Source organism: Mesoplodon bidens (assembly GCF_964165515.1).
Source record: "Mesoplodon bidens genome assembly, chromosome: 8".
Taxonomy (NCBI): Eukaryota; Metazoa; Chordata; class Mammalia; order Artiodactyla; family Ziphiidae; genus Mesoplodon; species Mesoplodon bidens.
The window spans coordinates 82,470,237-82,497,709 of NC_138165.1; the positions used below are offsets into that span (position 1 = coordinate 82,470,237).

Genomic DNA, 27,473 nt, shown 5'->3' on the forward strand with positions numbered 1-27,473 from the left:
CAAGGAAGAGTGGAAGAGCTATGAAAGGTGTGTTGCAAACAAATTAATCATCTCAGAGTTAGTTGATTGAGTAGCAGATGCTCAGTGTCATATGTTCTATTCAATTAGCATGGCAGAGTTGAAAACTAATGTCTTCATCACTGATAAATGTTGGGGTTTGTTAAGTATTTATTTCCATATGGCCAGCTTTCGCCATGACATTTTTGTTTTATATCATAACCTTGAGAGCTGTATACAATGTTCTGTTTTATAGGAGTTAACAGTAAAATTCATCCAGTTGTATGCATGGAAAAGACTTCAATATCATACATTTCAAAGAAAGCACAATATTTTTCAAGCTTTGTTCCATTGCTAAATGGATTAAATCGCTCTGTCTTGGAAGTTCTAAGGCTGTAATCTATTAGGATGGTAATTAATGCCCTGAAAACATATCTAACAACATAGCTATCAGTGACATGAAAGAGTTAATGAACAAAAGCTGGTGAAATTTTGTTTTGTTTTCCCCTCTTAGACTTCTAGCAGGACAAGATTTATTACTTCTGCACCTTGCCTATGGAAATCAGGTTTTCTAAATGGGTAAATTAAAGCTTATTGTAAATTGCTCAAGGTAATATTGTTGTCCTTTGTGCTGCAGGGTTTCCAATGTGGGGTCTTTTAACCTTTGGTTCCATTTAAAGGAAATTTTCCTGAAAGATTTATTTTCCCTTTGATGGCATTTTTATATGCTGTACCTGATGAGCAGAGAGTGCAGAGTGGTAAAGGGATAATTTGGGTTTTTATAAACTGAATTTCACTTGGTTTTTTAGAGCTCTCATTATTGCAACATTCTGAGTATATATTTTTAAAGAAATATATCCTTGTATATGTTCTAAATGTCAAGCAGATCTACTGGACTGTTTGGTCTAAAGGCAAGTACAGTACCGAACTTGAACATAGCCATTCCTAAATGTATATCTATGTTGGTTTTATATAATTTTGATTCAAGGAATATTCCACTGTTTAGATTTTTTGATGTTTATTTCAGGTAACGTTCAAATCTGAAATTAAAAAATCTGAGTCATAGTTCTGTGTACTTACCATTTTGTACAGCTGGACTAAGTTGGATTTTTTTAATACGTAAATCGGTCTTCTGTAGGATATAATAAGCAAAGCAGGATACGTGTTACAAACCAATCACTGAAATGAAAGGATTTTTTTTTGCTGTTGGTTGCAGTTAAAATTGGCCATCTCTGGAAATGTAACTTTTCTTTTCCCTGTTTTTATAGTAACGCTGCATTAAGATGTCAGGTCAGAATATTTTTTTCTTTCTCTCTCTGTTTTGATATTTCATTTGAGAACCAATATTTCAAAAAATGTAGTGATTTAGTACAAATTCCTTAGTTCCAGTCAGATAAATAAACCTTACCAGATTCTGTGAACTGATTTATTGGTAGGACTCTGAGGGATCACAGCCCTTTTGAGAACATTTGAAACATTTCTGAATTCTGAATTTTATTGAAGTTGTTCTCGAGAGGAGCGGAGTGGGAGAAAAGCCCTCTTCTCTTTCTGCAGACTTAGACATCTTAACAAAGCTTTAATTTTCTTTTTTAAAGGTCAATATTGAAGAAAAACAAGACAAAACACCTAAGACAAGTGGCCATACAAACACTGTGCTGGTCACCAGTGACTGCTGTTAACAACAGTCTTCTGTGTCCAATTTCCTGTGATCTGTGGTAATGACATTTAAGACTGGCACACATATTTGGAAAATATATATAGAAAAATACACGGAAAAATCTCCAAACTTCTTTTTACCCAATGAATTTAACTTCTTTGCAATCTTAAGTTTATTATCTTTTTTTAAAATTTTATTTATTTAGTTATTTATTTTTGGCTGTGTTGGGGCTTCGTTTCTGTGCGAGGGCTTTCTCTAGTTGCGGCGAGTGGGGACCACTCTTCATCGCAGTACGCAGGCCTCTCACTATCTCGGCCTCTCTTGTTGCGGAGCACAGGCTCCAGATGCACAGGCTCAGTAGTTGTGGCTCACGGGCCCAGTTGCTTCGCGGCATGTGGGATCTTCCCAGACCAGGGCTTGAACCCGTGTCCCCTGCATTGGCAGGCAGATTCTCAACCACTTCGCCACCAGGGAAGCCCTATTATCTTTTTGTTAAAGAAAAGATTAAGAAAATTTACATTTTGTGTACGTGTACCTCTTTTAAATTTAAAAATTATCTTCGACTTTTTTTTTTTGGTAAATAAACACATTTGTTTGGAGATCATCACAGATCCAAACAGTTTCTCTCCCAAAAGGAAGGTGGCTTGAGAGACCCCATATGCTGATCCACTCCAGTGGATCTTCCTGTGACCAGTGATGAGAAAGTTACAGGGTAGAGGCAGGCAGGCGGCTACACAAGAGAATCCAGATGCTGCCATGAGCTCTTGATTTTGTTTTCTCTCTTAGAACTGTCAGTGGTTCCAAAGTTAACCTAGGGAGTTGATTTAGTGTCCTTTCACCAGGGGGATGCTCTGGTCTAACACTGCTCCTTCCCCAGTGGTGACATGTGCCCGGTTTTTAGATCCTACTGACTGCTGACAGTGGAGGTAAATGATTTGTGCCGTGAGAAAACAAGCACTAACGTTCCTTAAGGTACCCAGTTTGGAATGTATTTTATTTTATTGGACTCCATATTAATAGAAGTGTTTGAGGGATCACATAAGGGGAGTAAAAGAGACTGCTTTGGGCAAGTAGGGAGAAAATCCATCTTGTCTGAGAGAATGTTCTCTTCCCTGTTGCCATACCTGCACTGTCCTTCCTATCTGCAATTGGTAAATGAAGAGTACTGACGTGACAAAGTTAAATATAATGCCAGAAATTAAGATTTCACGGGGAAAACATTACAGAATTGAAGCTGAAGAGTAAAATAGTAAAGGGAAGTTTAAAAAGAATGCTAGCAGTAAGCTACTAAAAGTAGAAAAGGAAGTTACACATTTAACATTATATCACCTAAAGGAAACTAAGCTAAGAGTGATGCAAATACTTTATAAACCAAGATTTAAAAAAAAAAAAGAAAAAAGTGAGACAGTAGAAGATAATCTAAACACACAGAAAGAATGAAACAACGGACACACACTCAAAGTGAAATCACTAAAACAACCAACAATAAGAGTGAAGCCAACTGACTTTTTAAAGAGTTAGCCCTGTAAGGTAATGTAATTGGAAAAATGAGAAAGCAGGATGCCCTTTTTTTTTTTTTTTTTTGCGGTACGTGGGCCTCTCACTGTTGTGGCCTCTCCCACTGCCGAGCACAGGCTCCGGACGCGCAGGCTCAGCGGCCATGGCTCACGGGCCCAGCCACTCCGCGGCATGTGGGATCTTCCCGGTCTGGGGCACGAACCCGTGTCCCCTGCATCGGCAGGCGGACTCTCAACCACTACGCCACCAGAGAAGCCCAGGATCCCTTTTTGAAAGCAGTCCTCTGAAATGAGGCAGCTCCAATGGCTGGGGGCTCCGTGATGACCTCTGAGGACAAGAGAGAGTGGCACTGTGCAGGGGAAGACAGGACTCTTGGGGGTCTCCCATCACTGGCTCCTGTCCCCCGGCTCCCTCTAGGATGCCTGAGAGGGCGTGGAGGCATGGCCTGCAGTAAACAGCTATCCATCAAGCTGCCAGCCGCCAGCTTCCCCTTGCTGGCTTTGCACTGGCAGAAAGCTGCGTGGCTATCTCCATCCCTCTGTGAACCTACTCTCCGAGGGAAGGACTCACATTTAGCCCCGTGTTCTTCAGGCAGGCAGTCAAGGCGAAGTACCTGGCTAACCTCCCCATCAAAATCAGCTATTTTATAATTTTATCTTTTTATAATCCAAATGTTTAATGTTGATAATTTATACTCAGTTATTTTTCAATTAAAAATCCTCCCCATCAAAATCAGCTATTTTATAATTTTATCTTTTTATAATCCAAATGTTTAATGTTGATAATTTATACTCAGTTATTTTTCAATTAAAAATAATAGTGAGGGGCTTCCGTGGTGGCGCAGTGGTTGGGAGTCCGCCTACCGATTCAGGGGACACGGGTTCGTGCCCCGGTCCGGGAAGATCCCACATGCCACAGAGCGGCTGGGCCCGTGAGCCACGGCCGCTGAGCCTGCGCGTCCGGAGCCTGTGATCTGCAACGGGGGAGGCCACAACAGTGAGTGGCCCGCATACCGCAAAATAAATAAATAAATAAATAAAATAATAAAAATAATAGTGAGCTTTTTAAACATAGAAAAGCTGTTTTTTGAAACGGTCTGCTTTTTCAGTTGCTGATAGAATGATTTTCTTATACCTGACATCACCTAATTAAGACTCCCTACCTGTCTTCCTCCCCCTTCCCCAACCATCCCTCTCTCACTCACAGCATCTAACTCACACATGCAGTCCATGGGGAGTAACTCTTCAACTGCATATGTCAGGTTACTCAGAATTCAAGTACCCAGACTGTGTATTTATCAAGCATCCAAACTATGTGTGAAGGAGGTATGCACACAGGGTGCCACTTTTGCAGAGTGTTATCTGTTTAATCTTATTCCTCAGAAGATTTAAGGTGGCCTCCTTCATAGAGTCGCTGCTAGCACTGAAGGTCTAACAAGCACAGGCAAATATTATAAAGTCATAAAACCTAGTACACATTTTAGGAAACTTATCTGTGGACAAGACAGTCAAGGTCCTTCATTTCCTGTCTCTAACCTTTCAGTCCAGCCTTTGTTCTTCTATTTCTTTTCCTCTCAGCCCCCAGGGACCTGCACTCCAAACACATCAAACTAGTTGGTTGGCATTTCGCAAATAGTGAATTTGCATTTCCTCCTCCCAGGCCTTTGTGTGTGTTGTTCCCTCTGCCTTGAAGGGCTTCCCAATTCTGCCATCCTGTGAAATCATGCTAATTAAGGCCCAGCTTAAATGTCATCTCCCCTCTATACCTTCTTTAACAGCTTCCCAGCAAACATACAGAGATAGAATCTTCCCCCTCTCTTCCTGCCAAGGCATTTGGCTCATTCAGCTATTTTGTCACATGTCAGTGTTTATATTGACTTTCATGTCCATCTGCCCCTCCTACTACTAAATTGATAGGTTCTTGAGAGGCGGGAATGTATCCTCCATTTTTTTTTTTTTTTCTCACTGTCGTGGCCTCTCCCGTTGCGGAGCATAGGTTACGGACGTGCAGGCTCAGCGGCCATGGCTCACGGGCCCAGCCGCTCCGCGGCATGTGGGATCTTCCCGGACCGGGGCACGAACCCGTGTCCCCTGCATTGGCAGGCGAACTCTCAACCACTGCGCCACCAGGGAAGTCCATGTATCCTCCATTTTTAACACAATAATTGGCATGTTATAGGTACTCAGAAAACGTTCCTTGAAGGTAGGAACAGAAGCACTCTACTTAGGTTTTTATTCTGCTCTACCGAACCGAACGTAACCTTTCCTTAACTCACTGAGGCACAGTTACAGCTAGGATGAACACTTCACTTCTCTGTCTGCTTTTGAGTATTGCTCTGTTTCCTTTTAGCTCAGCTTTCTCCGTTTTGGATACAGGAAGTCTTCTATAATATTTCTTCCAATTTTTTTTTCTATTAATCAACTGTAGCCTGGAGATGCCATAATTGATCATTTTAAAAGCTGTGCATCATTGTAAAGAACACTGAGAAGGCTTTTTTGCTTCTGTGTCTTAGGCTTTGTTCTAAAACATTGATTTTTGCCAGTGCTCGACCTCTGGGTGAGGAAGCTGTGTTAGTCAGGGTACTCCAGAGGAACAGAACCAGTAGGATGTGTGTGTATGTGTACATTATAAGGAGTTGGTTCACATGACAACAGAGGCTGAGAGGTCCCAAGATCTTCAGTTGGCCGGCTCTAGACTTAGGAGAGCCATTGTGTATTTCCAGCCCAAGTTCCAAGACCTAAGAATCAGGAGAGCCAATGGTATAAATCCCAGCCTGAAAGCTGGCAGGCTCAAGACCCAAAGGGAGCAGATGTTTCAGTCCAAGTCTGAAGGGCAGGAAAGACCAACATCCAAGCTCAAACAGGCAGGAGAGATTCTTTCTTACTCAGTCTTTTTAATTCTATTAAGGACTTCAACAGATTAGATGTGGCCCACCCACATTAGGGAGGGCAATCTGCTTTATTCAGTCTGCTGATTCCAGTGTTAATCTCATCCAGAAACACTTTCACAAACACACCCAGAAATAATGTTTAACCAAATACCTGGGTGCCCCATGGCCCAGTCAAGTTATTACATAAAATTGGCCATCACAGAGGCCGTGTTCTGCATATGTATTTTACCAGTGTTGCCAAACAGTTGACTTAAGGAAGCAATTCTGTCTATGAAAAGCATCACATATTTCACAAAGGACAATGAAATCATGGTCTTTGCAAGAAGTTTAAAGTATAGTCCCATTTGATACTTGCATTTTAATCATGGAAGAAGTATAGAGTGAAAAAAACACATATATTCTAGTCAGACATAAGACAAGAGTCTCAAATTTAATGATTTTAGGAGCTAGGCAAACTAGTAATAAGTGGAGTATTTTGAGTATACACCAAGCCAGAATGGTGGAAACTGTGGTGCATAGGAAAACTCAAAACCTAGTTTAACGGTATGCAAAATTTTTAAAGCTGTAACTTCAAATTAGCTTTCGACTAATTTTTTCCCTTGTTTAGCCATGAACTAGCTACAGGACTTTAGAAGTTAATTTTTCCAGAACTCAGTTATTTTATTAGAATAGATGGCTAATCTATAACCTCAAGATTCTTTTCCTGTGTTTTACCAGCCAGTTAAGTTTGAGAGGTTATGAAGTGACACCTTTGCTGATTTAAAGAGGTCTAACAGGAATTCCAAAGAAAAGTGGCATGCCATCCTCTGAAGCAACATAATCTACTTTCCAGTGACATAATGAATAGGTCTATTGTTTTGTGAACTATCAAGAACAGAAATACCCTAATCATACTTTTGTATCAAAAAAGTACTACGGGGGCTTCCCTGGTGGCGCAGTGGTTGAGAGTCCGCCTGCCGATGCAGGGGACATGGGTTCGTGCCCCGGTCTGGGAAGATCCCACATGCTGCAGAGCGGCTGGGCACGTGAGCCATGGCCGCTGAGCCTGCGCGTCCAGAGCCTGTGCTCCGCAACAGGAGAGGCCACAATAGTGAGAGGCCTGCATATGCCAAAAAAAAAAAAAAAAAAAATGTACTACGTATACTCACATGCATCATGATGTCAGATGACCAAATGTCTTGATAATTGGGTAGCAAGTCTCTAGAGATGTTGACAAGTTTATATTTTACTGTATGGATGCATGCTTTCTAAAGTTTGAGGAATGCTTCCTGTTGTGAAATAGGGTAACTTTCAATACATATGTGTTGGTGTATGTTGATTTTTCTTGTTCAAAGTCTTTTCATATACTCTGGAAGCTTTCAAACTATAATTTAAAGCAAGACAGCTTCTGTGGATTTATGGAGTCATTTTCTCTTTGGCTATAGCCCTCCATGGTCACAGACCACTAGATTAAAAAAGGCAGCCAAACCCGTCCAAAGACCAGCATAAATTTTCAATGGTAGGGAAAACGGTTCCTGCTTATTAAATTAGAGAGAATATAGTATTTGGCAGCTACATATAAATGATGTTTTTCCCCTTTGAGTTAGAAGCAAGACTATTAGAGATGTGTGATATTTGACTCACATTTGTCAAGTTTAGCTACATTAGTTGAGGATAATTTGCATGTTATATCATGTACTTACTTTAGACTTCCGTTTGGATTTAACTAGATAAATGGGCTCACCCTTGCCAAAAAGCTCTCAGTTATGGACACATTTAAAACAATTTTTCCCCAGCACACAGGGGCTGAACCTGAACATTAAAAAAAAAAAAAAAAAAGGATGCCGTCGTCTCCCCAGACTCTGACCCAGTACTCCAGTATTTATGTCATGGGGTTTTCTAAGCACAGTATCAGCTATTCTCCATTGGTTGCTTGCTTCCACATTCCATTTATCTTCTTGTTTCATAGAAATTATGAATTTTAGTCCAATAAAAATAGGGCTTTTTCTTTTGGTGATTCATTATTGGAAACCATTTTCACTGACTTTAAGGGCTTTGGGGAGGAAAACATGTTTATCCTTGACAGGTCTTGGTATTTTTCCATGTCTCACAGCAACATTTCCAAGTCTTTTTTTCTATAAAAACAAAATAAATTATAAGAATGGAGTCTTTCTAAAGTTGATTAACTGTACAGGCTTTCTAGAGTACTTTCTGAGAAATGCTGTACAGCATTTCCAGTCATGAAACTTGTGTGAAAGGATAGTAACAGAAGGCAGCGTCTTCATTCCATTTCATCCAAAGATGCTCTTATGAAATACAGTTTTTGCAAGCAGTTTATATTTGGAGTTATGTTTTGTTAGCAAAGTAGGTTATATTTCTATGGATGGGAATTATTTTTCCTAATCCTAATGTCAATACCCTATGAGTAGAAACTAGGTACAAAATGTAAGATAGATATTATGCTATAATTAGTAACTTCCCAATCCTCATCTTTTAATCCTCTTTTAATTTTTCATTTGATGCTTATCACTTGACATGGTGATATACCTACTAATAACATTATATATCTTTTTATTTAATAAATATATATTGTGTTGAAGAAAATGTCACATTTTTTACATGTTAGTCTATTAAAATATTATAAATCCAGTCTATCCTATTAGTCAAATACTCAGTCCAATATTGCTCTGGGGTGGGAATTGGTCTCTTTAAATTGACTTTGTGCATTTTTCATTAGACTATAGTAAGGCATATTCTTACATTAGATACACACTTAATCTCTAGATACTAGATATTATCCAGGATACAAACTGAGTTGGGTCTTAAAGGATGAATAGGGCTTTTGATCAATAATAAAAATAATGATAATGATAATTATAATAATAGCCAGGGCCTAGAATTAAAGGAACACTTTATTTTTCATGGCTAGGCACTCCGATAAGTTGTTTCTCATGTAATACAACAATTCAAAAGGTAGGCTCAGAATAATGAGGAGGTGCTGAAGTTTAACTGGCTTCTGATTCTGGCTTTATCACTTACTGGCCATATACTTCATCTAACCTTTCAGTATGCCCAGTTTTGAAGAAATTAATGGTAACTACCTCTAGGGGTGGTATGAAAAATACATGAAATAATACAGTCTGATACTCTGTGTTTAAACATGGTAAGTGCTCAGTAGATGTTAGCTGCTATCCTTCTCCTTATTGTATAGACAGACAGAATGGTTGAGGCTCAGAGAAGCTACATAACTTCCCTACGTTTAGAAAGTGGTTGAGTCAGGATTTGAACTCACACAGTCTGGCTCCAGAGTCTAGGTTTCCAACAACTATGGATTCTAGGAAAGCAGTATATACAGAATGTTACTTGGATACATTTATATATTGTAATATGATTGCCATTGTAGTGTTATTTATCACATTACATAATTATAGTGTTCTTTTGCATTTAAATGAAAAAACATTACAGCATTTCCCTTTGATTTAAGCTATCTTCTAAGGCAGTATTGCATTTTCAGTGAATAAATATGAGCTAGAAGTTCAAATGGAAGACTCTTTGAAGAATAAGGAGTTTATAAAAGAGGTCTCACCAGAAACATGTACGTGAGCATCCCTCCAGCTCCCCACCACCACCACCACCCCCACAGCACATGGCCGAAGCACTGTAGTTCTATAAACTATGCCTTCTCACTGTTCTGGATTGATTTGACTCAAGGGTTCTGACTCCAGCTAGTAAAGTTCACCAGGACTATAAACAGGTGTGTAATAATTGCCAAGGGGACTAGACATTGCATATCCACTAGCCAGCATATATTCTCCCTGTTGAGGGAATAATGTGGGATGTCAAATCACAGTCAGATTACTTGGGGAAAATGAAACCAGAATGAGTTTAGAAAGGCACATGATTCAAGCAGGACCAACTTTATGGGTATGTGACCTGTGTAGTTGCTCAGAGCCCCATGCTTATTGCCATCTTGGAATTTTTTAAATTTTTTGAACAAGGGCTCCACACTTTCATTTTGCACTTGGCCGCAGAGGTTATGTACTTGGTCCCAGATTCATGAGTTTAATGATACCACACTGTAATCCCCATGTCTCACCCATTTCACAATAAAGGTATCCCTACGAATGGGACTGTAAGTTTTTCCCTTAATCCAGTGGATCCCTTCAACTGGATGATACTTGAAATGACACTGCCAGTACATTCACCTCTGACACCATTTTCCTGACCTCTATTACTATCATATTGACATACCACTTCTTTAGCTTATTTATATAGTGAATTAAAGTTGTCCCTGGTATGTATCTTAAGTTGATTTTGTGTATTTATAAACAGACCTTTACATGTTTATTTAATAGATTATCTCTGAGAGAATTTTTGTTTCCTGACTCTTTAAGAAGTGCCCCATATGTTACTTCTGTGTTGTAGATGAAATAAATGTCATTAAGCTTGAAATTTACTTGAAGATGGGATTAACTGGCAGAACAGATTGGATGATAGAATATAACAGAGAGTATGTTGGTAAGATAGAGAAATGTGGCTAGCAACCCAGTAGTCACTAGGGCAATGCCAGCTGACCTACGACAATCATGCTTTTAAATGAACAATGAAAAGAAGACTTGGGTGAGAGTAAAAGACATACATACATACTTTTTTTTAATATACATTACTGTAAATAGGTCCTTTCTAGAGTTTTTAATCCTTGGCAAAACAAGGGACAGGGAGGCAGTTTACAGAGAAGCAACAAACATGATTGATGGCTAGATAGTAGGTGACATAGAAGAAATGTTAAAAGATACAATAAAAATTTCTCTTGTCTGGAGGACAAAAATAAGGGAGTCTTAGAGTCTTCAAGTACATAAAAATTTTTTAAACAAATTTTGTTAATGTATATTTTTTACATTTAAATACTGGATTAAATGTGTGGAATTTCAACATAAAGAATTTGCAGAAAACAACGACACACATTTGGATTATAAAATCATTGAAATATTAAAATTTTTTTGTGATTTCTTTATTGTAATAGCTTTTGTCCATCTGTATTTGTTTAGAATATGGATGATGATTTAAAAACCAGTCCCATCAATCAAAACATTTCCCACCTGCTCTCTCTTAAGGGACTATCAAAGTAGTAAATTAAATGAAACCAACATTGTTTTACTACTTGTCCATCATAAAGTATTACTGGTTCCAGGTGAGTACCTCTTTACAAGGGACCTTTGAATATTTAAAAGAGGGTTTTAAGTGAATAGAATACCATGCAATGAAAAAAATTACATCATAAACAAAATTGAAAGGTAAATTGGCAAAAAATAAATTTGCAAAGATAAAAAAGACAAAATATACTTGAATAGCTTATTCATGTTGATGAGAAACAGTAGAAGCAAAATGAAAAGAAAGGCAAAGGGTATGAACAGATAATCCATTATTGAAGAGACAAAAAAGCTTATAAAATTATTTTCAATAACACTAATAATCAAAAAATTGACTTTAAACAGGAGGATGTAATTTTGTCTGCAACATCATCAATGACTGAGAAAATGACAGTACTATACAAAGATAATTTATATTTCCATGCATCCAGAATGGCAGAATAAGCTAAATTATGATATGGCTAATTGTGTTATGAAATATTATTCAGTCATGAATTTTCTTCATTTTTTTTGCAAACTAAAATTAGAGAAAATTGCTCTCAAGAAAAACCTAAGTGAAAATATCAGAAAATGAAATTGTGTGCTATGTAATATGGCTCATGTAGTGTTAAGGTATATATATATACACATACACACACACACTTAAAAAAGAAGACTGGAGGAAAAGCACCAACACTGTAACAGTAGTTTTCTGGGATTTCAGCTGATCCTTGTGTGTCTTCTTTTCTGTGTTTTCAGAAGTCTTGTAACAACATCCTTTGAAGTTTTGTTCATATTCCCTCCCTTCCCCACCACCAAGACACAAGCACACACCACATACACAGTTGGCTGGAGGGAACTGGTGGAGTTTGTGATCCCCACACCTTCTTGCCCCATACTTTTCTTTTTTCCTGGAAAACATAAAAAAACTAAAGCAGCAAAGTGTAAAAGAGTCCTTTGGGTTTGGGAATATCAGACCGAAGACTGGGTTTTGAAATGCAGTTATTGCGGATGGTTATAGCAACCTGGATTTGGGGGACCAGTCCTCATTTCAAAGCTCGCATCCCATTTTTGCCATAAGTAGGCTCAATATGTTTTAATTTTTGATTTAGCAATTGTACTTTTTATGCCTATGGAATATGTTTTAGATGTTTTAGAAAGGCCTTTTGCACTAAAGTTAAAAATTTGCAACTGACTCGCAAAGATCATCTTTCTACAATGAAAGACAAGACCTAGGATGCAGCTGCTCCCGGAATCACGTCCTGTGACTGTGAACAAGGAGCAAGGACCCCAGGCTTCTTCTTCAGGCCCCAATTAGTGAGGCATCATTCTATGTGAGTGTAATATACCCACGATCATAATTACAAATCCTGACATTTAGAGGCTCCCAAAGTCAACACCCATCCCAGCAGGGTTGGCCACATTATCAGCAGATAAGGAGATGTAGAGCAATTAGAAGCCAAAGGAAAAGGTTAGCTCCACCACTCAGACGGAAGATGTTCAGGAGCTAAACCCACCTGCTATTGCAGTGCTAATCTTTTTAAAATATCGGCTTTGAAGCCTTGTCATCCTTGACAAGGAGGATCTGAGTCTAAATGGAATGTTTAAGGGGAGTGCTTCCTCATCCCTCAATCAGGCTGCATGCTGACCTTTCTGTCGTCTCCACCAGTTGCTCGTCTTATCTTGAAATCCCAGAGAAGGTAGAACATCATTGGACCTGTCATGAGGTCAGTCAGACGGTGCTCAGGCCAATTTGCTAAATGTGTCCGTGCTAAAGAGTCTGTTCCTTCCCCAGCCTGATGAAATGTAGCACCAGTTAATCACTGACTGATTTTCAGGGAGTTGTGACCTTGCTCATAATTGTAGTACATTCATTTACCTGGGTTTCGGGGTTCCAGACCAGGAACGTGAGGCCACCTCAGGGACATGTGAAGCTGCTGAAACTTGTGTTTGAGGCTACCAGGGTGACAGGCTAGGGGATACCTGCCTCAGGCCAGCACTGGCTTAGTTTATTTAGAATGTTCTGTATGGCTTGCAACCCCTAAAGATGTTGCATATAGCTCAAGTGCATGCAAAAGACATTCTTTGTTTGAAAATTTTAGTGATATAGTAAGGTCTCATTGTTTTCTTCTATCAACCTATCAATTCTTTATTTGTCTTTAGATGTTGGTGGCTTTGTCATTATTCTCCACGAAGGTTTATTCTCTGAGAGCTGTTGCGTTATCTTAAAAGCAGAAAGGTTTCTTTTTTTTTTCTTTTATGAAATACACTGCTCTATTTGTAGCCAAGTCTCATAAATTAAAATACTTGTCAAAATAAATGAACAGTATGTTTGTTATATTCATGACTTAAAATCACATTTGATTGCTTACTCATTAATCCACAAAATTAAGCAATACATCCTGGATTGCAGTCATTAGTACAAAATAAGCAGGGTTCTTCTAACAGTCAAATGTAATGGAGAACACTATACAGTTGTGTTTGTTTCAAAACTAGGTGTGTTAATGTGCAAATTTGTTTGACAATTTTAAAAGGTTTCCTCTGGAAGAAAATCAAATACGTAAATGTAGTCCACCAGGAAACAGGATTGGGATTATAATGTACTAAGTGGATTTTAGGTGAACAAATTGTAAGATGCAGTTCTGGATTGACCTCAAGGATGGGCAGAAGCCATTTTGTCCTGTACAGGAGCATGCCTGGTAATGCAGGTTACCTTTATTCCTATGTGCATGGAACATTAGGACACAGGTGGTATCCACTTAAAAGTGTAGACATCCACATAAAAGAGGCTTTGTTCTTCCTCGCGGATATAGCAGAGAACTCCAATCACTCATTTACCTGACCCCCTTCTACCTGCCAAGTACCATACTAGGAGCTTGGAATATCAAGTCAATTGTACTTTAGTTCTCCCATCTTTAGAATGGGAATAATGGTGCTTTTCTCATAGGGTTTCCTGTGACTCTTAAATCATACATGTAAGCACTTTGAACAGTGCTGAGTGCATAATCAGGGCTATAAAATATTTGTTAAATATGTTTTTAGATGATGTGACCCATGGTTTCAAGTAGCTTACAGTTTACTTTTAGACAGAGGCAAATAAATCAAGATCTTTTGTGCTGTGTGACCAGTGATGACAGACACCTGGACAGGTTATTGTGGAAACACCACAGAGTATGGGGGAGAGCCTCATCTGGGAGGCTGGAACTTCATTTTGAAAGCCATAATAGATAATGAAGAGTTTTAAGCTGGAGCAAGATCATGCCAGATCTGTGTGATGGAAGACCACTCTAGTAGTAGTGTTACGGGTAAATGTCAGGGGACTGGAGTGGAACCCAGAAGTGGATTGGGGCTCTGGCAGTAGATATGTGAGGACCTGGCCGGAGGTAGTGTGGCATTTCGTTGTAATGGGATAATTCCTGCAGAGAGAAATCACTCTTATATTACAGCAAGTTACTGCCTTCAAGGATCTATTGACCTACCTCTGATGGCTGTGGTAGCACTGGGCCTTGGCTAAGAGATTGCCAAACTGTATTTCTGAGACAGTTATAGCTTTGGTTTGGTCAGAGAATAGAATTTGTAGGGAAAATGAAACTAAGCCAGTGAAATAATATTCAGTGTCAATGTTACATCATTGTAAATGTATATATGCTTTATAATTTACAAAATTATTTTCCCATATGCTATTTTATGTTTTCTGGTGTCAGATATACTTGTTTCAAATTGAATAGTCTTTCAGAAATGCAGATTAGGTGTGCACGATTTAGATAAGAAGAACTTGAAGAAAAAGTCACTTGTGTGTGTATGTATCCATGCGTTGTAAAACAACCTAACTTGTATCTTCATTTCTAATACTGTACACTCTCCCAAGACTTTCAGAGCCCTTGCGATTGGATAAAATCAAGGAACCATCTACTGATATACTGGGTAAATGGCAAGCAAAGCCACCCAGTGGATTGGCCTCATCCCTGAAAATTTCCCAGCCAGTTTAACCCAAGTATCTTCTGCTTTCCTGTGGGTATATTATTTTTAATATGTGTAATTCAGAGACAGTGGAAATATTACTGATGAGTATACTGAATTTTTTATATTTCTGACATTTGTGTTATCCTGATGATTCTTAAAACTTTCTCCTGGTTTCTGTACCTGTTTACTTTTCCTATAGCTGCCCCCAGGTGCCCTAGGATTAGGGTTTGGTGGCTGCCAGCTGACCTTCATTGAGACCCTTCGCCCAACCACTGCTGTGGAAGGTGAAGGGCACCGAGGAAAGGGCTCCTCCGGCTTCCTCTGTGTGTATTAGATAATGAGTTGTGAACGTTGTTTCATGAATGGTGAGCTATTCTTACTAAGGAAAGTAAAGAATGCAGCAAAACAAACTCGAGATTCTCTTAAGTTTGTCAAGTGGTAACACATCATCTTTGAAATTTTAATTCAAGGTAGTCAAAAGAAAAATATGATTCAGTATAACTTACTACATAATTAAAGGAAGCAAATGTATTTTTGGCTGAAATATGGGTGGTTTTTTAATAGGCATATTTTTTGTTATTATGGGACAATTCAGGCATCTGCCTCTTTAAAAAGTGATAAGGCTAAAAGGGGTTCTTAGTACAATTGAATAAATCATGTTATTTTCTTTAGAATGCAGCTTAAAGCTGTGAAGTTTGTAAAGGTCCCTATTATCAATTTTCAGTTTGGAGAGGAAATGAAAATTGGTTTTATCTCATTTACTGAATGTCGATTGAAGTTTCTGAGAATCAGAGCTGTTACATGCTTGTTCTGAGGCTGCTAGATCTGATGGTAGCATCTGATGTAGATGCTAATGTGAGCCTGCTAATTTTTAAAATCCAGATGAAATGTTTTTAGCTGGCTGTCAAAATCCTTTGAAGGAAAGGGGTCCATTTTCAAACCTTTGTTTAAAGTGGCATAAAATTAGCTCAATAGCCAATTGTTATTTAGTTACAAGCAGATGCATACATTTAAATGAAATTCTGCAGTGTTTCACTCTCTTCCCAAAGGTGATAATGTGCTTTCTCTACATGTGAAATTGTTGTAATTTCACAGTCTTACTTAGATTTAATTGTGTTTATTAGATTTGAGACAAATGGTTCCAGCTTTATTTTGTAGGATACTGTTTTTCTTTGTTTTTTAATTCTACTTGATAGTTGTTGCTAACATGGAATATGTATGAAACAGTAAAAAATATATATATATATAGCAAATAAGCCTTTCTTAGTAGTAAGTTAGTTCACTTGACCTGTAATTAAAATGAAGCCACATATTTCTCCGTGTAATTGCTAATCCCAAAAAGATACTTTTATAAATACAGCTTATTATGTTCTATGAGCATTTGGATCATTCTTTTTTATTTTCTATGTGGACTAAAGATAATAGCATCAGATTATAAAAACTCAGGCTGTAAAAGTGACAGAATGCTACAGGCTGACGATGGAGCAAACCACGTCTTGAATATTGAGGGACTCTACAGTAAATGTACTTGGTGGCGCTTATTATTAAAATATTTACTTGTCAGTATAGAAAGTAAAGGCATTGCTATATTGCTTCGAGTTATGGTAAAAATAGAACAGACAGCACAAACCACGTATTGCTAGGTGGAAGAACGGCACTGCATGTCTGAAGGTTGTGTGTTCTTGTGTGATGAAGAGCAAAGAAAAGAGAAAAACAAAAATTACCTATTTGATGTGTTTGATCTTGGTACTTTCTCTGTTCCTCTGTCAATCCTGTGATGAAGAGATTAAAGAGAAGCAACAAAGTAAAAACAGAATAGGGATAAACAAGTCAAGTGGGACTCAGTCCAGGAGCCAGGGAATGCTAGCTATGGGAGAAAAAGGAATTAACATTTACCCTTCCGTTGTGTACCAGGCTCTGTGCTAAGCATTTAGGCATGTTAGGAATATTATCAATGACATTAATATTCTGCCTCCACCCCACTCACCCCCAACACACACCCATGAACACACACTCACACCTTTACCTTGTTTGAGTATAAAAATAGGTCTGAGTCCTTGAAGAGATATTGATGATGTGAAATTGTGAAGAGCACGTGGCTCTTTTGATCAAGTCTGTTATTCCGGGTTATGGATTTTGTAAATTATCCAAAGCTCTTTTATTTCTTTTTGATCTTTGGGGTGGTGGTTGTTGGCTTGTACGTTATTTTGACCTTTACAAGGTAAATACAAAAAAAAAAGATTGAACTATTCTTTAAAATAAAGCTTTTGCCTAATATATTTTCTCGGTAGATTCTAAATAATTTCAGATGTTCCTTCCTAATACCCCCTGGGGAAGGAGTAGTCAGGGGGTACTTGGAGTTACCAAACTAATGCCTGATCTTTGAATTGGAACCACCATCAGAATTGGCAATTGAGATATAGTTATTGAAAATAATTTGTACATACCACATTAATGTACCTGTTTTCTTGTGTTTTCCTCAGTTCTTTTTAGGAAGTAGGTATTTTCCTGAGAAATACACCCCACCTTGACCTCTCAAATAGAGGTACAAAACACATGAGGTCATTGCCTTAATTTTACTGACAGTTAAAGAGAAAAATCTTTTCATGTTAAATCAAGCATGGGAAGCTGGTAAAATGTAAAATTGACATGAATTTGTAAAATAAAATCTGAATGCTTCAATTTTGAGTTTTTGGCATGTCAATTCAAGCTGTGCTTCCACTCAGTTATTCACATTTGTTTTTAAGCTACTTCTGGGGACACATCCAGAAGCTTCACACCAGGTACATTGAAGTGGCCAGTTGGAAGAAAGCAAGCAAGGGGGTGTCTGGGACCAAACTACTAACCCTGCCCATCTCTCCATCCACCATCCACCCTAGTTCAACTCTTCCACTCCTTCAGAAACCAAATCAGCAGATTGTCCCTTTCAAAAATGAGCCGGAAAAGAAAAAGAAAACACATAATCTCCATTTCAAGAGTGGAAGCCATTTCCACCCCCACCTCCCCACCCCCGGTGTTGAATAGAAAGTGAGGAACTTCTCCCCCCATAATAACAAAACGGAAGCAACAATAATGATGATGATGCATTGCGTGTCTTATAGGTTTGTATTGGCCATTTATACTCATTCATTTAACAAATTAATTTTAGTGTTTTAAAAACACATGAAAAATCTAGCTATCTTGCATTGCTATATTAGGTTTCATATCCTTTTTTGCCTCTTTTCACTTGTTTTATTTCAACAAATATATGTTGGGTGCCTACCATCTCTAATTCACTGTTCTAGGGATACAGCAAACAACAAAATTGACAAAAATCATTGTCTTCTTGGAACTTATAATCTAGTATACTTTCCTAGGGAGTTTTACAGGGAGGACAGGCAAATAAATAAGACAAATAAGAAAAAAACATAGCATTGAGTGGTGACAAATACTATAAAGAAAAATGAAGGGAGTATGACAAGTGGGGCAGTGGGAGAGGCGGCATTTCAATTGAGATAGTGTGGCCAGTGAAAGCCTGGCACTAGATAAACATGTGAGGGATCGAGGAACAAGCCATGCAGGTATCTGGTGGCAGACTGTGTCAGGCAGAGAGAACAGCAAATGTAAAGACAAAGAGGGACAAAGAAGATAGCATAGCTGGATAGAATCCTGAGAACAAGGGAGAGAATCATCAGGACATGAGGTCAGAACCTTGACTGGGAGCCCATTACCATACAGGGCATTGCAAGGACTTGGGCTTTATTCTAAGTGAGGTGGGAAGGTATTACAGGGTTCTGATCAGAGAGATGCGATCCGCCTTAGGTTTCAGCAAGATCACGCTGGCTGTTGTGTTGAAAGTGGATTGAAAGGGAGCCTGGGTGGAAACAAGGAGCCCAGTCACAAAGCCCTCGCAGTAACCCATGGGAGAGGCTATAGTAGCTGGGTCCAAAGAGGTGACAGTGGAGGGGGTAAGAAGTGGTTAAGCTCTGGTTATATTTTGACATTTATTGACCAATTGGATGTGTGTGCGGCGTATGAGAGATGGGGAAAAAGGGAAGGAAAGAGGGATTGAGGATTACTATAAGTCTTTCAGCCTGAGCAACTAGAAGGATGGATTGCCATTAATTAGGGATGCAAAAAGCTTATGGAAAGAGCTTTGGAAGATCAGCTTTCAGTTTCTGACATGATAGGTTAGGCAGTTGACCATATGAGCCTGGATTTCAGGAAGAAGCTCTGGGTTGGAGACTGAAGTATGGAATTTATCAGCATATACTTATATCTTTGCCATGAGACAAATTCAATCACAACACAAATTTAGAGGTATTCACTTTAACGTTTTTAGAGATAAGTGACAGGAAACTTAATGGAGGGGCCAGGGATTTGAGGACAAAACTGAGAGAATGTGGTGTTCTGGAAGGTAAGTGAAGAAAACCATTTAAGGAGGAAGCAGTGATCAAATGTGCCCTAAAATCAAGCCAGAGACGCGACTTTGAATTTAACACTGTGGAGATTGTTTTTGGTCTTGATAAGAGCGGTTTCAGTGGAAGAGAGGGGTGAGAGCCTGTCTAGAGGGGCCTCAGGAAAGAATAGGAGGACGGAGATTGGAAACTGTTCTATGGAGAGCTTTCAAATTTGGCTTTAGATGGAAGGTGGGAAATGGGGTGGTATCAGTAGGGGTGAGTCTTGAGAAGGTTGATTTGTTTTTGGTTTCGTTTTTTTGATGAGCAAGTAAATAGCATATTTGTAAACTGACCTACCTGTGTGTATCTGGGGATTAGATGCCTAAATGCTGATAGAGATCTGTGGGGATGGGAGTTTTGATTGGAAATAAAGTCTGTTTGAACAGATCATTTTGGATCATGTGGTCTTAAGAAAATGTCACTGCTGTACTGGGTGACATGAAAATACTGGCAACACGTAAGGAGAACAGAAGGGGCACCAGAAGATGGATAGGACAGCAGGAGAGGAAGGCATCCAAATCAAATATTGCCTATTTGCATTTTGCATAAAGTTGAGGTTACTGCAGTCCCTAAGGTGTCAGTGGAAAATCTCCCACATGCCACAGAAGTTTAGTATAAATGGAACCTTAACAGAAAAATTTTTATAAAGATATAACTTTTTTTTTTTTTTAATGTTCAACTCATCGCTGTGGGAAAGGTAATTTTGAATGGGTTTAAAGGTGGAATAAGGCCATTTTCATACACTGGACACTTTGGAAATCAGTCTGCCTTCTGTTGAGGGATTAGAACAATGGTTTGTGTTAATTACGTTTCTCTGTAACACTCTCCACCAGGAACTGTGTCACCAGTAATGTAGGTGTTCTTGATGAATCAAGTAATCCAGCTAACAGAGACCTACAGCATAGGGTTTAAATTAATTATCAGTGTTGATGCAAGTGTAAGTCTGGATATATTGTAGATGTTGAGATGAAGACTGGATGAAGAGTCTCTTATCAGCCAGCACCTGTGGTACCGGTGACTTTGTCTGGGTGCCACAGATTCAGGAGCTGATTCTCTTCTTTCCAGGAGTAGAGACTTTATTCCATCCATTCATCCAGACATCCAGAGTAGTCTCTGTGGAGATAATTCCTGTCAATCATGAGATTGGGAGACAGACTAAACAATTAATTAATCAAAGAGATGATGAGATTTGGGGAGCCTCCAGGTCTCACTGTCATCTTTGAGAAAGTCGTGTATTTGCCTGTATCTCCAAAGAGTAGAATACACGTTCTTTAGGGCATAACATCCTCCTGGACAAACTGTAAACATTCCATATTGTAGCCTCTCTTTTTGGAAAATGGTTACAGTATGGTCTGAATCCCTGGATTGGACTAGATTCTAGTACAGATTACTGTTTAGTCTGTCACTTTGGGAAACAAACTCTCTGACTACACTGTGTTCCCATTAGATAAATAGGTATAACATTGTTACTGCATATGCTCTGACCTTGTGTGAATATAAGAATAGTATGGAAAACAGTGAAGTATTTTAAGGAGAGAAGGTTACATAGAGACATAGATAATGATTTATTTATGCGCTATCAAGTTTAAGCTTTTGTATTATACTTCTGAGTGATATTCTTTTTTTCTTTTTGCCATTATTTCAGGCACATAGGATATACTAAGATTTACGGATGTAGCAAGAGGGAAAACTTACACAAAACTGTTTGTAGTACCAGCATAATAAGCCACTTTGCCTTGTTGATGAGTCTATTAAAATAAATGTTACAAGTATGTGTTAGAATTCACCAATATGTAAAATTGAAATTATGTCCCAGGAATAGTGATGAAAATAACACTTCTGTCACATTTTAAAAGTTGATTTTGTTTTCCTTTTCAGGATTTAAAGTGTTAAACTCTTCATTTTGGCCAGATGATTAGAAAAATATAGTTCTCCTGATTATTTTTATACTAGAATAATCTTTCGTTATTAATCCATTTAAGGCATCTCAAATCGGATCATCAGTGCTACCAATTAAAAATAGAAAATGTATGTGCTCAATTTCAAGAATTAAAAATAATGCCTTGGGAGTAGCATTTCTTTCCGTGGCGAGAGGACTGTTGGATTTTCCAATTAAAGAAGTCTCCATACTGGAAACGAGTAGTCAATTATGAAGGTTATTTTTGAATAGCCAATTTGCATATCCCTAATTGTATTCATTTCTTTTGAAAGACTGAACTTGGAATTTATGATGTTTTGATTGGTTAACCCTGCACTGGTGTTATTAATACTACTGCCAACAAGGTTCCCCTATGAATGGGGCTTTGAGTGCCTTTCCTAAATAAATGTTTGAATGATAAGTAGGTTTGTTTTATTTAATGAATGAAAATATCTGAAAATTTACTAGCAGTTTTCTCAATTTGCACACACTGCACTGTAATGGATTGACAGTAACATCCCTGAGCTGCCTACTGCACTCATATGTGGACTTTTCCTCATCAGCTGATGAGAGCCATTGGAAGTTCCTATCGTGATGCTGTCTGCTGGCCAAAAACGCAAATTCAGCGGGGCTGCCTCTGCCACTTATACAGCAGTGTTTGCCCAATTACTTGATTATTTTATTATATGTTGCCCCTCTTTTAAGAAAAATGACTTGAAGATGAACAGTTAAACGTTTTTATATTAATGACGAGAAGCATAGTTCTCATATGAAATAAAATTGAGATGAAGATGGGAATAATTAAAAGTTCTGAGGTTTAGTGTCTTTGGACTTAAACCAATCAACATGGAGTTAGCCATGAAGGAAAATAACGAAATTACAGGCATGAATACAAATGGGATATCTATGTGTACAAGATAAACACAGATTGTGTGTAAATATACACATGTATGTATGGTTCTACTTATTATGATTGTGTCTGAAAGGCAGTTACAGTTAGGGATTTTATCGTCTTTACCTCTCTAAACCTGGAATGTCCTCTTCTACCATGTAAGTCTATTGTTCAAATCCTGCATATTCAACTTCCATGTTTGGCAACGCTCTTGAATGAAAGAGATACTGAAGTCCTCTTAGGCATATGAGAAAAGGTGGTGAGGGGAGGTGGCGGCCATTTCATTCCTTCCAGAGGGTTAGCCAAAATTGGATCTCTATTTCAGGAATATACAAACAAACCATTAATTATTTCCTGGCCATGGCACTTTTAGGCATACTATTGAATTAAGAGTTGTGCTAGAGTAACATTAAAGTTTTCAGTTTTAAGAGGTCATTTTTTAAAAAAACAAATAAAGATCACAGTCCGCTAGATACAGGGTCCATGTGATATGCGTGTTCTACAAAGTAATTAGTGCTGTTGGATTTGTTTGTAGCTGATTGCTGTGTTTGACGAACAAGAACCACTCCACAAGATCGAGAGCCCCAGTGGAAACCACGCAGGCCGGCAGAGCCCAGATGCTTTTGAGACAGAAGTGGCTGCCCAACTGGCTGTGTTTAAACCAGTCGGTGGGGAAATTGAAGTAACCCCTTCTGCTCTGAAACTAGGTAAGTGTATTATTTTAGTGGTATGCTTTTCACCTGGTTGAAATACCTCATCTTGCTGGCTATGAGTTTCTTCTACTTTATGACTTACCCTGTTAGTGTTTGCCTTTAAAAAAATACACCTGGTTTGTCTTTCTCTAAATTATTTTTTTTACGTAGATCTTTGCAGCTGCTGATGCTCAGGCAGTAGATGGAGTTTTTTCTTGAATTGCAAGTGAATCTGAATTGCATATCCTTGAAGTTACTGGGAAGGAGTTGGACTGTAAATGATGAGCTTCATCTGTAGTATATGAGGACTGCTTAAAATTTTTACAAAGTCCCTGAAAAAAGTCACTTGGAAAAAGCTAAGGGTTATCAAGGAATCCAGGCTAGAAATAAAAGGTCACTTTCTGTTTTAGCTGCCTTTTTCTTCTCCACAAATTGTATAACTCAGAGTTTGGGGGAAACATTTTGAAGTTAGTTTCTAATTCTGTCCTACTGATTTATTCCAACCTGGTGATTTTGCTCAGAATTTCCTTTTGTTATATTTGTTTTGAAGGTGTTGGTAGAAAGAGAAAATAAACATTCTTCTGAAGTTTTAGTGAATTTATGACTCCAAGATAAATAATGTCAGTTATTGGTGATAACTCTTAAAGATAATTTTAGGTCAGTTTAACAGCATAAAGTTTTGAAAATCCACTAATATTTTGGTACTTAAAACCATTTTTTATTCCCGTTGAATGTATGCATACATTTTGAGACAGCTCTAAGCACCGGTTATAGGTTAATTCTCAAGGTAGAACAGAGGTTTTTTTCCACTTTGCAAAGGGAAACATATGCTTAAAATTGTAAAAATTTTACCTAGTATAATTTTTGCCATTTGAAACAAAATACATTATAAAGTTTATTTTACATGCCACAATACTGAATATCTATATTTTGTACTAATTTTCTGGAAAGCATCTACAGTGCCCCTTTTAAAATAAACCTAGTGGAAATGAATGACCCATCGTCTTCATAATTTCTCTCTATCTTTTGGAAACCAAGCTAGCAGAGCAGCTGGAACCCGGTCATTGGAGGGCTTTGTGGCAGCTTCTCTTCATCTGGAGTGAAGTCTGTGGCTTCAGCAACCTCACAGCCCTATCAGTCATTTGCATAATGGATGCCTTTTTATCCATTATGCAAATAGTATGGGAGGAAAATTAGGCAATAAGGGAAGACGAAAGGAGAAAATTGCTCTTGCTTGTTTTAATATTCGATTTATAAGCAAGCACTGTGGTCTTCAAAAGGCTGAACCTCAGAGTACCCCTGTGCCTGGGAATTTGTTTTTTCACCTTTCTCTAATGAGCTTTCTCACGGAAAAAAGGTTGTTTTTCTTCAGCTTTTTCAGCTTTTGTTGAACCATCTGAGCAATATAACGTTCAGTGTAGGAAGAAAAGTAAGCTGAGGTTCCCCATCTTTGAAGGTGGGCTTTCCGCTTCTTCAATACTGATTTTGGGTCAGACACAGATAGGAAATTATATTTATTCAGTGGTGACTATATGCCAGGCACAGAACTCAAGGCAGTGCACCGCGTATTCTAAATCCTGTACGCCTAACAATTCATTTAAGCCTCATGATACTTAGTTGGGTTCTATTATCTCCCTAATTTAAGAGAAGAGGAAACAGGCATAGAGCAGCTAAATAACTCCTCCAAAGTCACATAGCTGTTAGGTGGCGAACTTAGGGTTTGAACCCTTGCTAGCTCCAGTGTCAGGAACAATTTTTCTGTGCTGTCTTTCATATGCTCTTTGTAAAATAATACAGTGATATCATTTTCCTGAGAGTCATTTTGTGAATATATATCAAACCCTGAAAATGCTTAACTCCTTGGCTTCAAATCCCATTCCACCTAGTGTCACAGATGAAATGGTGAGATTGGCCAGCCTTCACTACTTGGTGGTCAGTGTTGCCTTCCAGCCATTCAGTCTGAAACTGTGGCATTATATCCTGTTCCTTCCTTTTCTTCCCATCATCCACAGTTTCTTCAGCCTTCATGTCCATGACCATTGAAGCAGGCCAGAGCTTTCCCATCAATCAGACTACTACAGAGGCCTCAAACTGACCTCTTTCTTCACAGGGCCCACTTTCCCCAATCTCTGCTTCTGCCAGATGTACCTTTCTAAATCACAAAGCTGATTATATAACTCCCCTGCTCAACAACTTCCAGTGGCTTCCCACTGCTAGGAGAACCATGTCCAAACTCATTAGCAAGCTGATGCAGACAGTTCCTCAGAATTAGATGGAGGTATTTGGGCAGGGATGAAGGATGAAGAAATCATCCCTTATCTACTCTCATGGTTCTATCAGACTCAGGACTTTACATTTCTGGAACTTTAAAAGCAAAGAAAACAAATATTTATTGTGTTTGTCAGATAGAGGAATTAAAGACAGAAGCAAAGCCACCAGCTTTGGTATCTGCCCATTCTGTTTTCCTTTCATTGCCCTCAGGGCAGGGTGTGGTCATGGCTTGGGCACACAGGGATGGAGGGATATGCTTGGCAGCAGATGCAGTATCCATGAATGGCTCTTTTGGGAGGTGACCTGGTTGTGCTGCCAGGCCCACCCTGAGAGCTTGTTTAGACGAAGAATGGGAGGGGGTAGTCAGAGGAGTTGCATGTGTGTTCCAGCGATTCTTCATCACAGGGGGCATATAAAATGCCAAGCCCCAAAGCCCCAGCCCATCCTCTCTTCTCCCCACTCAGCTCTCAGAGGCCACTGGAAGTGGTTCTACTTCTCATGGGACTCATTAGCCCAGGCTGGTACAACACACGTGGGGCTGATTCTCCCTGGTTTTCTCGCTCTTGAGATCCATCCAAGACAATGAGGAATTTAACCATTATCGGTTCGCATGCTTATCTTACTTAAGGAGACACAATTTAACAGCTATTGGGGATCAAGATGTTCTTACCATTAGGTCATGTTAATCACCAGAAATGTAGGTTTTACTGATACTGAAATAAAAATGCACTCAACATTCAGTATAATTTTTGTATCTTTCTCCAGTGCAAGTTAGTCATCATCCGTATCCTGTTAAAAACTGACAGCCTTCCCCCCACCCCATACATGCAGACAGTGGTTGGGCCCACCTCTTTTTTCTTTATCTTCCAAGATGAAACACTTATACACAGAATATGCAGGAAGCTCATATTCAGGAGCTCTTCATGATCTAGCCCCTTCTTGTCTGCCCACTTTTATTACTAACCTCTCTTCCACAGTCACCTTAACCTGCAGCTACCACAAGCTACTTGGCATTCCCTAAATTTGCTACTTTCTTTCAAACCTTTGTGTCTTTGTAGTTAGTGTTCCCTTCACCTGGCTCACCCCTTTGCCTCTTTTCTACTCGGAGAAATTGTATGCACCTTTTAAACTCAAGCTCAAATATGCCCTTGTTTGTGAAACCTTGTCCAAATCTTCAAGATAGTACGGTAAGTATACCATAAATGCATTTCTTAATTCTTCAACAACGAAGGGATTCAAAGGTGAAGAAATTTTCTACTGACCAAAAGGGATTCATAGTTTTGCACCCTGTAAGCTAATGGGGTATATATATTTTTACATTTGCAAGATGAATTTTAAATCAGCTGGGCAAACACATAATTCCAACTTCATCTAAATTATTTCCTACCATTTATTTTGTAATGGATTTTCTAATGTAATGCTGAACGACTAAGCCCTGACTCAACCCTAACTAGCAAATCATTCTAACACTTCAAGATTATAATGTTTCTGTAGTTGGCCAGTACATAGTACTGTGTAGACTAGAGATTGCTAACCTAAGAGTCTATTTAAAAGAAGAGACAGGGTAGAACAAACATCAGGTAGAATAGCCAAGAATCCTATTCACAGAGCCCATTTAGACTTTAAAATCACCTAGTTCAGGAGTTTTCCAGGTCTTCTCTGAGGAGCCCTATGGTACTTCCTAGCACGTTTTGGGATTTCAACAAATATTTGATTCTAGTTAATTAATAACATTTATTGAACACAAATTGTAGATGCTATTTTAATTTATTCACACTCGCTCTTTGTACACATAAGGTTGGTTATAGTAGCAGGGAAGAAAGGGATGCAGAAGGCTGTTGAGTAGGCAGTAGAGAATCTTAATACCGTTTAGAAGTCCTACAGCAAAGAAACCTACCTTCACTCAAGAGAATTGTTAGCACCTCTTAGAACAACTTTTGTGAAAAGGTGATCTGTTAATAGATAATCCATAGAATTTCATAAGAGCAATTTTCTAGGCAATTAACATTATTTTACAAGTGACCAAGTAAAAGCTTAGACTCAGTGTGTGCTGTGATGTCAAATAACTAGTTGGTTAAAGGAGTAGAATTGGAACCTGCATTTCTTGGCTTTCAGCTACATGACATCT

At 38.6% G+C, this 27,473-nt stretch overlaps 1 protein-coding gene across 2 annotated transcripts in view; it reads left to right on the plus strand.

Moving 5' to 3' along the window:
* The window catches only part of PARD3B (par-3 family cell polarity regulator beta), a 1,049,764-nt gene that overhangs the window by 368,189 nt on the left and 654,102 nt on the right, over positions 1 to 27,473 (plus strand). For both annotated transcript variants that reach the window (XM_081242115.1, XM_081242116.1), the window contains exon 3: positions 22,918 to 23,089. In XM_081242115.1, coding sequence (XP_081098241.1) covers positions 22,918 to 23,089 — 172 coding nt within the window. The remainder of the gene's footprint in view (positions 1 to 22,917; positions 23,090 to 27,473) is intronic.